The sequence below is a fragment of the Eimeria acervulina genome, genomic scaffold (genome assembly GCF_000499425.1).
Source record: "Eimeria acervulina Houghton genomic scaffold, Eah_scaff101, whole genome shotgun sequence".
Taxonomy (NCBI): domain Eukaryota; phylum Apicomplexa; class Conoidasida; order Eucoccidiorida; family Eimeriidae; genus Eimeria; species Eimeria acervulina.
In genome coordinates, this window is record NW_013550429.1 from 42284 (window position 1) to 53502 (window position 11219).

The following is an 11219-nucleotide window of genomic DNA, read 5'->3' on the forward strand; positions in this document are numbered from 1 at the left end:
ATATATATATATATATAGCATGTATATTTGTACCGAAGCTTGATGTGCTTCATATAGTGTATGAATGCATCATATAAGTCTATAAAGATAAACAAATAAAAGATTGTATCTATAAGAGTGTATATATATGTATGTGCATATATTAAGGAGTACTGACCTCAATAAGCCAAGGCTGCAGTTTATGGTCTAAGAGGACATCAACCCCAAACAATTCAAAACACATTCCATCTGTTTCGTCTTCTGAATGGCAAGAAGAATAAATATGTGCTAAAGACGGCTGAATGCCAATTATTGTCTTCACCAACATAGCGCAAATCTTCTCCTTCAACAACTCCACGTCTTTGCCCTTAAAAGTGCACAAGTGCAAATATAAATATAAATATAAGCATTAATATAGACAAATACACATAAGCATAAACACAGAGATGAACACTAACAAAAGCAAAGCACAAATGCAAATAATATAAACATTAACACAAACATAAACACAAACATAAACACAAACATAAACACAAACATAAACAAGCACATAAGCATAAACACGCATACGCACAAACACAAAGGTAAGTATATACACAAAGATGAGCATAAGCACAAATACAAACGCCAATACGAACACAAGCATAAATACGGAAACGTGCACAAGCATAAATAGCGTTCGCTTTGTCTGAGGCTGTTAATGAAGCGGGGTTTGTCTGCGTGCTGCGGTGTCTTGCAAATCCTTTCTCAGTTCATTTCAGGCATCTTTTCAACATTTGTCCCGCTGGCATTAATGTATTACACAAAGCAGCTTAAAATATATGGATATGCGCTCACTACGTATACATAATATATATATATATGCATATATATATGGATATATTTTGTGTGCGGTTGCCACTTGGGTATCTGGGTTTGACTGAGAAAAGGAAACCCCTAAACTCTAAACTCTAAACCCTGTCCCCGAGCATGTTGTCGTTGTTTTTGCTAGCTTGGGCTTGGAGGTTCGTTCTTTAGGGCCTAGGATCTAGGGCTTACGTCTTGTTTGAGCCTCTCCATGACGTGAAAGAGACTCCTTTTGTGTCCATCTGCCGCCTCTTGTGGGTTTTTTGTTTGTTGAAAGTCTGCTGAAGATTTATTAATTGCATAATTGGTCAAGTGCATGCACAAGTCGCTGCGATTGCGTTTGTTTGGGGCTTCGTATGCATGCGTGGCGAACCGCACGAGCCCTTCTTTGTGTAGAAAAAGCTGAACTTCAGGATAAAAACAAAACACTAAACACACGCAAACCCTTAACCACGCAATCCCCTAATAAACCCTAAGAAAGCATTGAGTTGTGGCGTTTACACGTAGTGCATTTACTAACATGCAAAGTCATTATGCTTGTTTTATTAAAATATACAAGTAGCAAACATTTTTCACTACTACGCCACTGTGTTGAAATTTTGCATTTGTTGTGTGGATTGCAAGTAGAAGCTGCGTTATTTCTATTTATTTCCTCAGTGACGACATATAATTGTTTTCTTTTCATTTACTGTATTAATCAAAATTTTAATTTGTATTATTTCATCAGTTTCAACGGCAAATGACGGCATTTCCTCGGCTTACCCTCAAGGGGTTGCAGCCCGTGAGTAGGAGGTACAGCCTCAAGTCGAACTTCAGGCCGTCTAGCAGAAAAGGTTTATGGATATATCTCTGCGCAACGAGGTGTTCCTTAAAACAAATTTCTTGTACGCTTTGAACTAAGCAAATACCCCTCCCTTGGCTGCCGCTTTCTGGCTTTAAAATGAATGTTTTCCTCTTCCGGTCGCAAAACTGAGCACGCAAAGCTCCAGCATCTGAACGCAGACAAAGCAGGAACAATTCAGAAATGATGAAAATGAGTATGTCAAGACGTCAATTACGATGTTTCTACTAAGGCGGTGCGGAAGATCAATGAAATGAATTTGCAGAAGTCGAAATACAAGAAACAAGCGACAACTCAGGCATACACACACAGGAATTTAGGTCGTTACACAAACAATCCGAGATAAACGCCTTCAGGAGAAATTAAGGATCAAAATTTAAACAATTAATTTAATTCACCAATGCATTATTTTCTCAATTGGAGCAGCGTTGAACGCAAGTGAAGAATACGAAGGGAAACAAAAAAAACAGAAATAATAGACAAAATTAATAACGGCACACGCCAATGAAATAAACGAAATAAAAATGACACATTATATCACAAAGACACAAACGAATAAAAACTAAATTAGACAACGAGCATAAGAAAGACACAGTCATAAGAAAAGGGAGATGTTTGGGCCTTCACCTGTAGGAAGAATAAAAGTGGAGGGAAAGAATTTATATTCTTTGGGGTAATATGCCTTCATGCGCTGCAGAGTCCTGCCCAGGTAATTTTTACTGGAAAAAGCAGTAAACCAATCAATAGTCAAACAGTGTAAATCTATCTTAAACACGTTTGAAGGTGTGCTATAGATATAAAGAAAAGGGAAAAATCAAGCAGTTTAGAGTTATACAAACAAACGTAAAGGCACGCTAGGCACGTATATATAAAACGTGAGCATAAAGTTATATGTGAGCACAGCTTTTGAAGGTCTATTAAACACGCTCAAAGTCATATTAAACGAGTTTAAAGGTGTATAAAACCCAATTTGAGCGTATCTAAAAGGAGTGTAAAGGAATATAATATGAATGTGAAGGCATACGAACCAGCTATAGAGGTATATCATACAGGACTGAAGGAATATTATCACTGGATGGTAGTTATTTTAGAAAGTTTCGAGTGTTGGTTCAAAAATGATATTCCTTTTAGATGAAGCTGCTGGGCGTTTCGTTAAATGAATCTCTTCAAGAAGGAAAGGAGTTATTTTGAGTTAGGTAGGCAGATAGAGAGGCAGTTGTTGCTTGTTTTGTATGCATTGCACTAAATAAGTTTCTTTTGCAGGTGTTTGCTTTGGATTTTCGGTGTATTTTTCAAATGTTGCTTGCTGTTGTTTGCTGCGTAAGTATTGGTCTTCGTGATGCTTGCCGGGTAATAGCATGCGTCCCCACGAAGTGATTTATCTTCTGGTAGGGTTTCATCTTCAGCAGTCTTTCTAAACTTATGGAGGAGTCTGTCCAAAGTAAGTCCTAAAAGGACAAAAAAAAAGTAAGCCGCAAGCAAACCAAACAATACAGGGAAAAGTAAACAACAGCGGATAAACGAAGTAAGGGAAAATACTTTTTAAAGGAAGGGAAATGAAGCTAAGTGCCTTTAAAAGAAGTTAAAGGGGTTTTTATGCAGAGACGCCCAATAAAAGAAACAACTCAAGGAAGAACAATCAACAAAACACGCTAAGGAACAAGGGATACGTGCAAATGAGTTAATAGCAATAATAATAATAAACCAATACAAGAAGTAAAACATCCAATTCACGGACGAAGGTAAGCTTTTGCTCTATTTAACTCTCTCTCTTTCTGTTGTTGTGCATGAAGAATATTCATTTTTCTGTTTTCTATCCATGTCGTCGTTTGGAATTCTTCTGTCGCTTCGTCTTTTCTGTGCATCTCCCCCAACCACTGCCAATCATTCAAAGCTGTTTGCGTGTTTGGTGTTTCGTTACTCATTTTCTATTTGTTTGTTCGGTTGTTTATTTGTTCTTCGTTTCCTGTTTCTTGTTCGCCAAATGAGTTAATCATCTTACCCAGTCGTCTTCCTCATTGTCGCACTCCACCCACCCCGGGAAGCTCGAACAAACTTTCCTTATGACTCGGTATTTCGTATTACAGAGACAAAAGACAACTTTTGCCTTTTTGTTATTTTGTTTCAACGGCACAGGGGCTGCATAATGATTGGCTTTGCTGCTGCTGAATTGTGTTGCTTTCTTTATACCGGAGAGGTCCAGTGCCTCTTGCTCGGGCTTCGTCATATTTCCAGTCCTAAACATGCCTACTTCATCTAAAACTTCAATATTTAATGTAATAAATCTTCAGAAAATCCTTGTTTTGCACGCAGTTGGGCCCCAAGACCGCCGATGTTTACAGAGGTAAGGCGCATCTGAGTAGAGTTTAGTTACTTCTCCTTTACCTCGGGGGCAAAACCGATCGAAAAGTAGCGAAGAAAATCTTAGAATCCACTTACTTATAACTTAAAATACCTTTTTATTCTGAAATTACAAATACAATTGGGAATCAAGGAGGAAAACCTTCGGGGCTGAAACGCTGAAGTGTGCAGACGAAGCGGACGCAGGCTGATGAAGACAAAGCAACCGAAAATGAGCGAAAATGCTTAAAATCTGTCGAAATATTTAAAAATAAGAAGAAGCATATGGCTAAAAAATATTTTTAATTTAAATTGTACTTATTAGTCTCTAATGAAAACATATTTCAAAGTAGACGGACAGATGGGGGCAGCGCTGGGGGGTTGATGTTGATACTGCTACGGTACCTGAAGGAGATGCATAAAATAATACCTACCTACCTATATATATATATATATATATATATATATACGTATATTTATACATATATCTGCAGTACATATGGCAATAACAAATTCTTTTTATTCGATTGTTTTGTTCGATTTTAAATGCAAAACGGCTACTAAAACTCTAAAAACGAAGAGAGAAAGGGAATAAAGCCACTGGTAGCGTCGGGTCAACTGAGAGCAGTTGACTGTATTCTCCTCTAGCTGGATCTGAAATAATGAAAAAATACAACTGATGCAAGTTATTAAATGCATATTTTCATTTAGTTTGAACACTTCACAGAAATAACTAACAGCGGGAAGGGTGGGGACCTCCCAGAAACGCTTGAGTAGTTTATCTATCTGGTGTTATTTTTTCTTTATTTCATTAAATACGCCTGTTGTTTGTTTTTTTCTCCTTCTTTGCTTTTTTGTTTCCTCCTCTATAGAAGCATCTAGCCGGTGCATGCACCAATGTTTCAACGGCTTCTCGCCACTATTTTCCCCATTAGAAAATAGTATGGAAAGAAATTTACTTGAAAAGATAGACAGAATATTGTGGTTTTTTACAGGTATACATACAGCATAATACATGGTTGGCTGGCACGCTTTAAATTGCTGTTTCTTTGAAAATAAAGAAAAATATATTTCGCTACAGAAACCAAGCCAGAGAGATCAGCAGAAGCGTGACGATCGCTGGGTAAACAAGAACGAAATAAACCCAAATCCTGAAAAGAAAGACAGATAAATAAAAAGAATTAAATCTGAGAGTTGAACAAATCAACTCGTACCATATATCTGTTTTTCCTTCTTTTTTCTCTTCTTTCTCAATAAGCGCCTCCTGGTGTACGTAATAAGGGGATACAGATGCATATTGTATTTTTGTTGTTTGCTTTACTGGTTGTTTTCTTCTGTAATTGGTTTAAATATTTCGTTTAACTGCATATTACTCACCTTCTCCTCTTCTGAATAATTCGGGTTTACATAGGGGGTTTCTGGCGGCGTCTCCTCAGGGGCCCAGGTGGGGTGTAGATCCTGCACAGTTGGGCGGCAAGATGAGTGCATTTAAAAATAAATAAAAAAGGAACAACAACATAAGTAACAAAAAACTAAATAAAAAATAAATGAATAAGTAGCAGTATACTGGTGGAGAACAAACCTCCGGTGATATCTTCGGCAGGGGTAATTTAGAAGGGATTGGGGGTATTGGCAATTTCATTATCTCCTTTTCTTCTTTCTCTTTTTCTCCTTCTATTTCTTCTCTCTTCTTTTCTTCCTCCTTTTCTTCTTTCGCTGCTGCTTCTCTTTCTTTTTTTTCTTCCTCTTTTTCTGCTTCTTCTTGCGTTTCTCTCGCCTTTTCTTCTTCTTTTTCCTTTTTCTCTGCTTCCTTTTCCTTTTTGCGCTCTTTTTCTTCTTCTTTTTCCCTCTCCATTTGTCTCCCCCTCCTCAGTTCTTTCTCTATTTCTTCCTCCCTTTCTTCTGCCCTCCGTTTTCTGCGGTCTTCCGCTGATGGCTTCATAGGGCCCTCAGGCGCTTCCTATTGACAAAAATTTGTTGCTCTTATTCTTCCACTTCAGTGCTGATAAATCTTACTTCAGCTTTCTCGTGCATTTCCTTCTTCTTGCTTCTCTCCTCGTGCAGAGGTGCGACAGCCTAGACGGATTAAATTCAATCTTCATATTTGTTAGTTTGCAGTTGAGAGTTAAGTTAGGAGGCAAACCTCTTCCTCCTCTTCTTCTTCGGGTACTTCGGGTGCTTGCTGAGCGGCCTTTTCTCTTTTTTCTTCTTCTCTTTGTTCCTTCACTTCTTCCTCTTTTGGCGCTTCCATCACTTCTCCTTCCATCCTTGCCTTTTCCTCTTCTAAGTCCCTTTCAGAAAGTGGATGCCGCATGCGCTTTGGCTGAATTGGCGGCAGTTGTACTTTGTGTGTGAGGCGGTGTGTTTCCGGTGGGAGGTGCTGCATCTCTTGTTCCTCTCCTGCAGACTCTCTTTCAGCCTCTTCCTTTTGAAAAGGAACAGGCAAAGGTATTATTTGGATTTGGGGAGGGGGGGGAGTGGGCGAAGGATGGATCTCGTGCGGTTTCTCTTCGGCTGCTGCTGCTGCTGATGGTGCTGGCGCTGCTGGTGTGTTTTGCAAGAGCAAGATAAAGAAGGGAGGAAATGCAAAATAACAGACCTTCTTCCACGACTATGATTTTCCTTTTGCCGGGTCCACAAGACGCTGCAATTGTAGATGCACAACAGCATATGCATGCATGCAGAGCAACAACAAACAACACCTATCGTTTCCTCCTCCTCCTCCAGGGCATCTTTTGCTTTTGTTTTGAAGTCTCGTGCGCGTTCATGCATCTCTTTGGACAGCTTTGACTAAGGGGAGATATGCATGTGTACACTGCATAGTTTTAGTTGGCTATTATTTGTTCAAGACCGACCTGCAGCTGCTCTCTATCACGTTCAATAATCCCTGTGCAGGTTCGAACCACAGAAGAAATCTGACGGTAATTCAAAGGTCAAATGCAGACACGTCTACTGTGAGCAGCACCTTGAATATTTTCGTCGGTTATCCACTTCTGATTTGCTCGCAAGACGCTCAGAACCACTGCGCTTCCAACAACTCGTTCGAGCTGTTTTCGGGTGTACAGGGACCTCGCGGCCAGCCGTTTGATCTCCTGTAGCGCCCAGCGGCGATAACACATTGATCATTTGTTCAACTATGCTGCAATTCGCATTTCAAGACCTGTAGAAGATGACGGCGTTCGAGGCGAAGCTGTGCTGTCCAGTCGTGGCATGGAAACTTTTCAAGTGGGGCTGAAGAGAAAAGAGCGGGTTTTTGGTGTTTTGTGCAGCACAAAAACAAACGACAAAAAGTATTACCCACGCTACGTGAATTAAAATGGTCTGCATCGAGGATTGGGAGAGAAACCTCCTCCTCCGCAGCGGCGCCATGCCGCCGTTTCAGGTCGTGATGGCGATGCAGAGGGGTGCTGAGAGAAAACTGGGAAAGAAAAACGCAGAGACAAGCCTTTAGAAGCAAAACAATCATCATCCCATAGCGGGTAAAGGTCTATTCCCACTTAATTTCGGCCATATGGTCGATGTTCCTCTGGTTGCTTCAATATTCTCGCGCTCGAAACAAATGCACATTAGCGCCGTTCCCCAGGTGTAGAGACACCGCAGTATCTGAACGTCATCGGGCAGATATATTTCATAGATACTCGATGCAATCGTGACACGGCAGAAATATGCTTGCTAACTTTGTGGACTCGTAAATTTCTATTTAGCCTCTGTTGAGGAACCGCTAGCAGCAGACACAGCGTCGGCTGCACCCCTTGATTTTCCCGGCAAGTTGGTGTTGCTGGTTCCGCGTTGAGCGAAATGCCATCTTGTAAATTGATACATGAAAGCCAGCCATAATCATACATTGCACCTAAGACGCGGTGTTGAATTTATTCTCTTGAATACTGCAATTCCCTCAGCCCTTTTCACCCCGATATGACCACTGGTTCTCTATGCAGGAGGAGCACCAGCCGCCTCACCGGCAGGCAGCAGTAACATATGGGGCTTGTATGAATCTAGCCTTCGACAGGTTATGAGATTCAAAAGGCTATTTATTTTTCTTCTTCTTCAACTCAGCAGCTGCGGCACTTGCTTCAGCTGCTGCTTCAGGCGCTACGGGGGTAGGTGGGCAACCCAACCCGGGTTGGTGTGTGCACTGAAGAGGGAAGCTGCTCCTTTGTTGTGTATAGTAGTTCGCATTTTATCTGAAATATGTTCAGCAGGCAGCGCAGATATTCAAGTATCCATTTAGCCGTTGTCCGCCGACGCCGTGTCGAAGGGGCGCAGCTGCCAAGACAGTACAGCAAGAGGTGCCCTGCTGAGTTTATGAATAGTAATAATATTACCTTATTCAGATCTCTTTTTTCTGAATATCCTCCTCTTCATCTATAATTACGTTTGTACTCTTCAATCCACACCGGGAGGAGGGCGTTTTGCTGTTCTCGCTGCTGAAAAGACAGAGACACAACAGCACAGCACAGCAGCAAACGGCTGCTGCGAGCTTCGGAGTATGCAGCGACAGTCAGACAGAGGGCGGCGTCTCTTTAATGGAGTGTTTGTGCATAAAATATGAGTTGAAAATGAAGAAATCAACACAAATAAAATGCACAAAGCAAATAAATGTAAATTTATTGACGCTCTTTTCCCCGTCAGCCAGCTCCCCGGCCTCGCACTCAATCGGTTTGGGGTGGCCAGCCACGTGCTGCTGCCCTCTGTTGGTTGAATGTAGCATTTTTTCTTCTCCTATGAAGAGCTGCAGAGGAGTGAAAAGCAGTATAATAGGTAATTAGAAGATCTCTCAGCTTTCTTAAACATTCTGGGAGATCCCCCGCAGCCGGTGGTGTACTTATATGTATGTGTGGATATCTTACGTGTTGCAGTGTCTCGGCACCTGTTGCAGCTTTTCAGCTTAAAACGACGAGTTTTAAAGGAATAAACGGAGGATTATATGCTGCAGTAAGCCCCTCCCTCTTCGTCTTTTGAGCTGTATGCACACCTTGAGGTCTGATGCCGTCGCTTCTGCACAATGTCTCTTGACGAGCCCTACGGGGGCCTGCAGGGCACTGGGGAGTTGTTGAGCTGCACATACACCCCATTGTCTGCTACAAATGAACCAGAAGACCGCACCTCCTCTCTTCACTCCTTTTCTCTGGAAAATGCAGCCGAGCCGCCGCCAGCTGCAGCGCCCGTGCAGCATCAGCAGCAACAGCAACTTCAGCACCAGCAGCAGCAGCAGCAAAACGATGATCCGGAAGGGAGGAGCCACCTCTCTTCTTTGAACTCAGGGAGTCAAGGGCCGTCTTTTCCTTTTTCCCGTTGCAGTTCCAGCATCGCCCAGCCGACACGCAGCAGCAGCAGCAGTAGCAGCAACAGCAGCAGCAGCAACAGGGGTGAGGAGGGGGCTTACGCGCCTTTTTCAGTTTCTTTTCTACCCTCTTTGTCTATTCTGCCTCCTCTTATCCACCGCTACACGGGTACTTCGACCGAATCGTTGTTGGTGGGGTTGTTGTGTTGTTTAATAAACATTGTGCTGTACATCACCAGCGGGGTGCTGACGCGCGTGTTGCAGCAGCAGGAGCACCAGGTGTTCACCTTCCCTACAGAAGGCGATCAGCACAAGCAGCAGCAGCAACAACAGCTGCTGCTGCCCCCCTGTCCGCCCCAAGCTGATGGTCATGCCTCTCCGCCCGAAGGTTGCAGTGTACGTACACCTGAGATGCGGATGGAGCGTCTGCGAGTGCCGTACCTCATGGTGTGGCTGCCGGAGGTCTGTCAAATCATTTTTCTTTTCATTTCCCTCCGAACCATCAAGAAGAAATACTATAGGCGCAGGCGTCGCAGCAGCACCTGCAGCAGCAGCGGCAGCAGCAGCAGCAGCAGTGCTTTAGATGGGCCTGGGGTGCTACATCTCACCGGCGAAAATGCGTCAGCAAACAGCGCGGCGGATACAGCGCTGCATGCAGGAGGGGAGGAGGGTTCGGCTATTCACAATGCACAGAACGAAGACCTGAGGAGACAGCCCAGCATACATGCAGAGACAGAGGATACTGCAGCACAGCAACACCTCGACTGGCATCATGCTGCTGCGGAGCCCTCCCTAGCTGTCCCTCATACAGCAGCACCAGCAGCACCAGCAGCAACAGAGGCAAGCTTTTTGGATGCTGATGCGATGAACGAGAGCGCAGCAGCAGAAGAAGAAGCAGAAGCAGCAGCAGCAGCAGGGGAGGACCGTGGTGGTTTCATGTGTTGGGCTCGGCGTCAGTGGCTGCTGCGGGTGTATCGGCCGTATCTGGAGGCATACGATGTCAGTGTGCATGCATTCTTGAATGAAGAGTTGAAGTATGAAGGGCTTTGCATGCTTATTGCTGCTTGTTTTTCTTTAATGTGTCTCTTTATTCTCCAAGGCTGGTGCTGGAGTTTTGCTGTGGGTGCTACAGGGATGAGCGTTTGCAGCGTTACGGCTATATACAGCACAAATTCTTTGTTTGTTTTCTTGTTTACTTCTCTTCTATATAAAGAAGGAGCAGACGACTTCATTCAAATCGTTGCACTTATATTAGCAGCAGTTGGAGTGGCTTTAATAACGTACAGCAGCCAAGGAGAGCCGCAGTCTTCTCTGGGGGTTTTTCTTTCGGTGCTAGCTTCTGCTGCTTATGGTTTGTTTGAGGTTTTGTATAAAGGGTATTTATTGCAGAACAGATCAACACAGCCACTTTTGTTTGTTTTTTTTATTTCGGGGGTTATGGGGGCGTTGGCGTTGCTGTTTATGTGGCTGCCTCTGCCTTTGTTATATGCGCTGGGGTTGGAGGTCTTTACTTCTTCAATGCCTCCTCCTCTCGCTTGCTTCTTGCTGGTGCTCTCCTGCTTATGCAGTACGGTGTACAACATTCTTCTGCAGGTCTCGCTGCTGCTGCTGCCTTCGCCTATGCTGGTTGCGATGTGCTTCCTTCTCTCGTTGCCCCCAGCAGCATTAACAGACGCCCTTAGGGGAGCAGGAGGTGGCGTAGGGGGTCCCGGATGTCTGTTGATTGGCTGTGCTCTCCTCATTACTGCTATTAAAGAGTGGAATCTAAGAGAAAGAGAAACAGAAACGGAGCAAGCAGCTCATCTTGCAGACCTCTGTGTCCCTTTCAACCTCTCCAGCAGCAGCAGCAACAGCAGCAGTAGTAGTAGTAGCAGCAGCAGCAGCAACAGCAGCAGTGGCAGTAGTAACTCTTACTCCTGTAAACGCTAA

General features: G+C 43.3%; 3 protein-coding genes across 3 annotated transcripts in view; 1 reads left to right on the forward strand and 2 right to left on the reverse strand.

Moving 5' to 3' along the window:
* Positions 1–1038, reverse strand: part of EAH_00016240 (hypothetical protein, conserved) — a gene marked incomplete at both ends in the record, with an annotated part of 3151 nt that extends 2113 nt beyond the window's left edge. Inside the window, 2 exons of the mRNA XM_013397836.1 lie at positions 158–346; positions 1018–1038. Coding sequence (XP_013253290.1) covers positions 158–346; positions 1018–1038 — 210 coding nt within the window. The remainder of the gene's footprint in view (positions 1–157; positions 347–1017) is intronic.
* A 4066-nt stretch (positions 1039–5104) lies between these two features.
* EAH_00016250 (hypothetical protein) lies at positions 5105–6320 on the reverse strand (the record flags this gene model as incomplete). Its single annotated transcript, XM_013397837.1, has 4 exons — positions 5105–5125; positions 5384–5464; positions 5589–5966; positions 6150–6320. The coding sequence occupies 4 exons, from the start codon at positions 6318–6320 to the stop codon at positions 5105–5107; spliced, it is 651 nt and encodes a 216-aa protein (XP_013253291.1).
* A 2691-nt stretch (positions 6321–9011) lies between these two features.
* Positions 9012–11219, forward strand: EAH_00016260 (hypothetical protein, conserved; the record flags this gene model as incomplete). Its single annotated transcript, XM_013397838.1, has 3 exons — positions 9012–10293; positions 10423–10666; positions 10859–11219. The coding sequence occupies 3 exons, from the start codon at positions 9012–9014 to the stop codon at positions 11217–11219; spliced, it is 1887 nt and encodes a 628-aa protein (XP_013253292.1).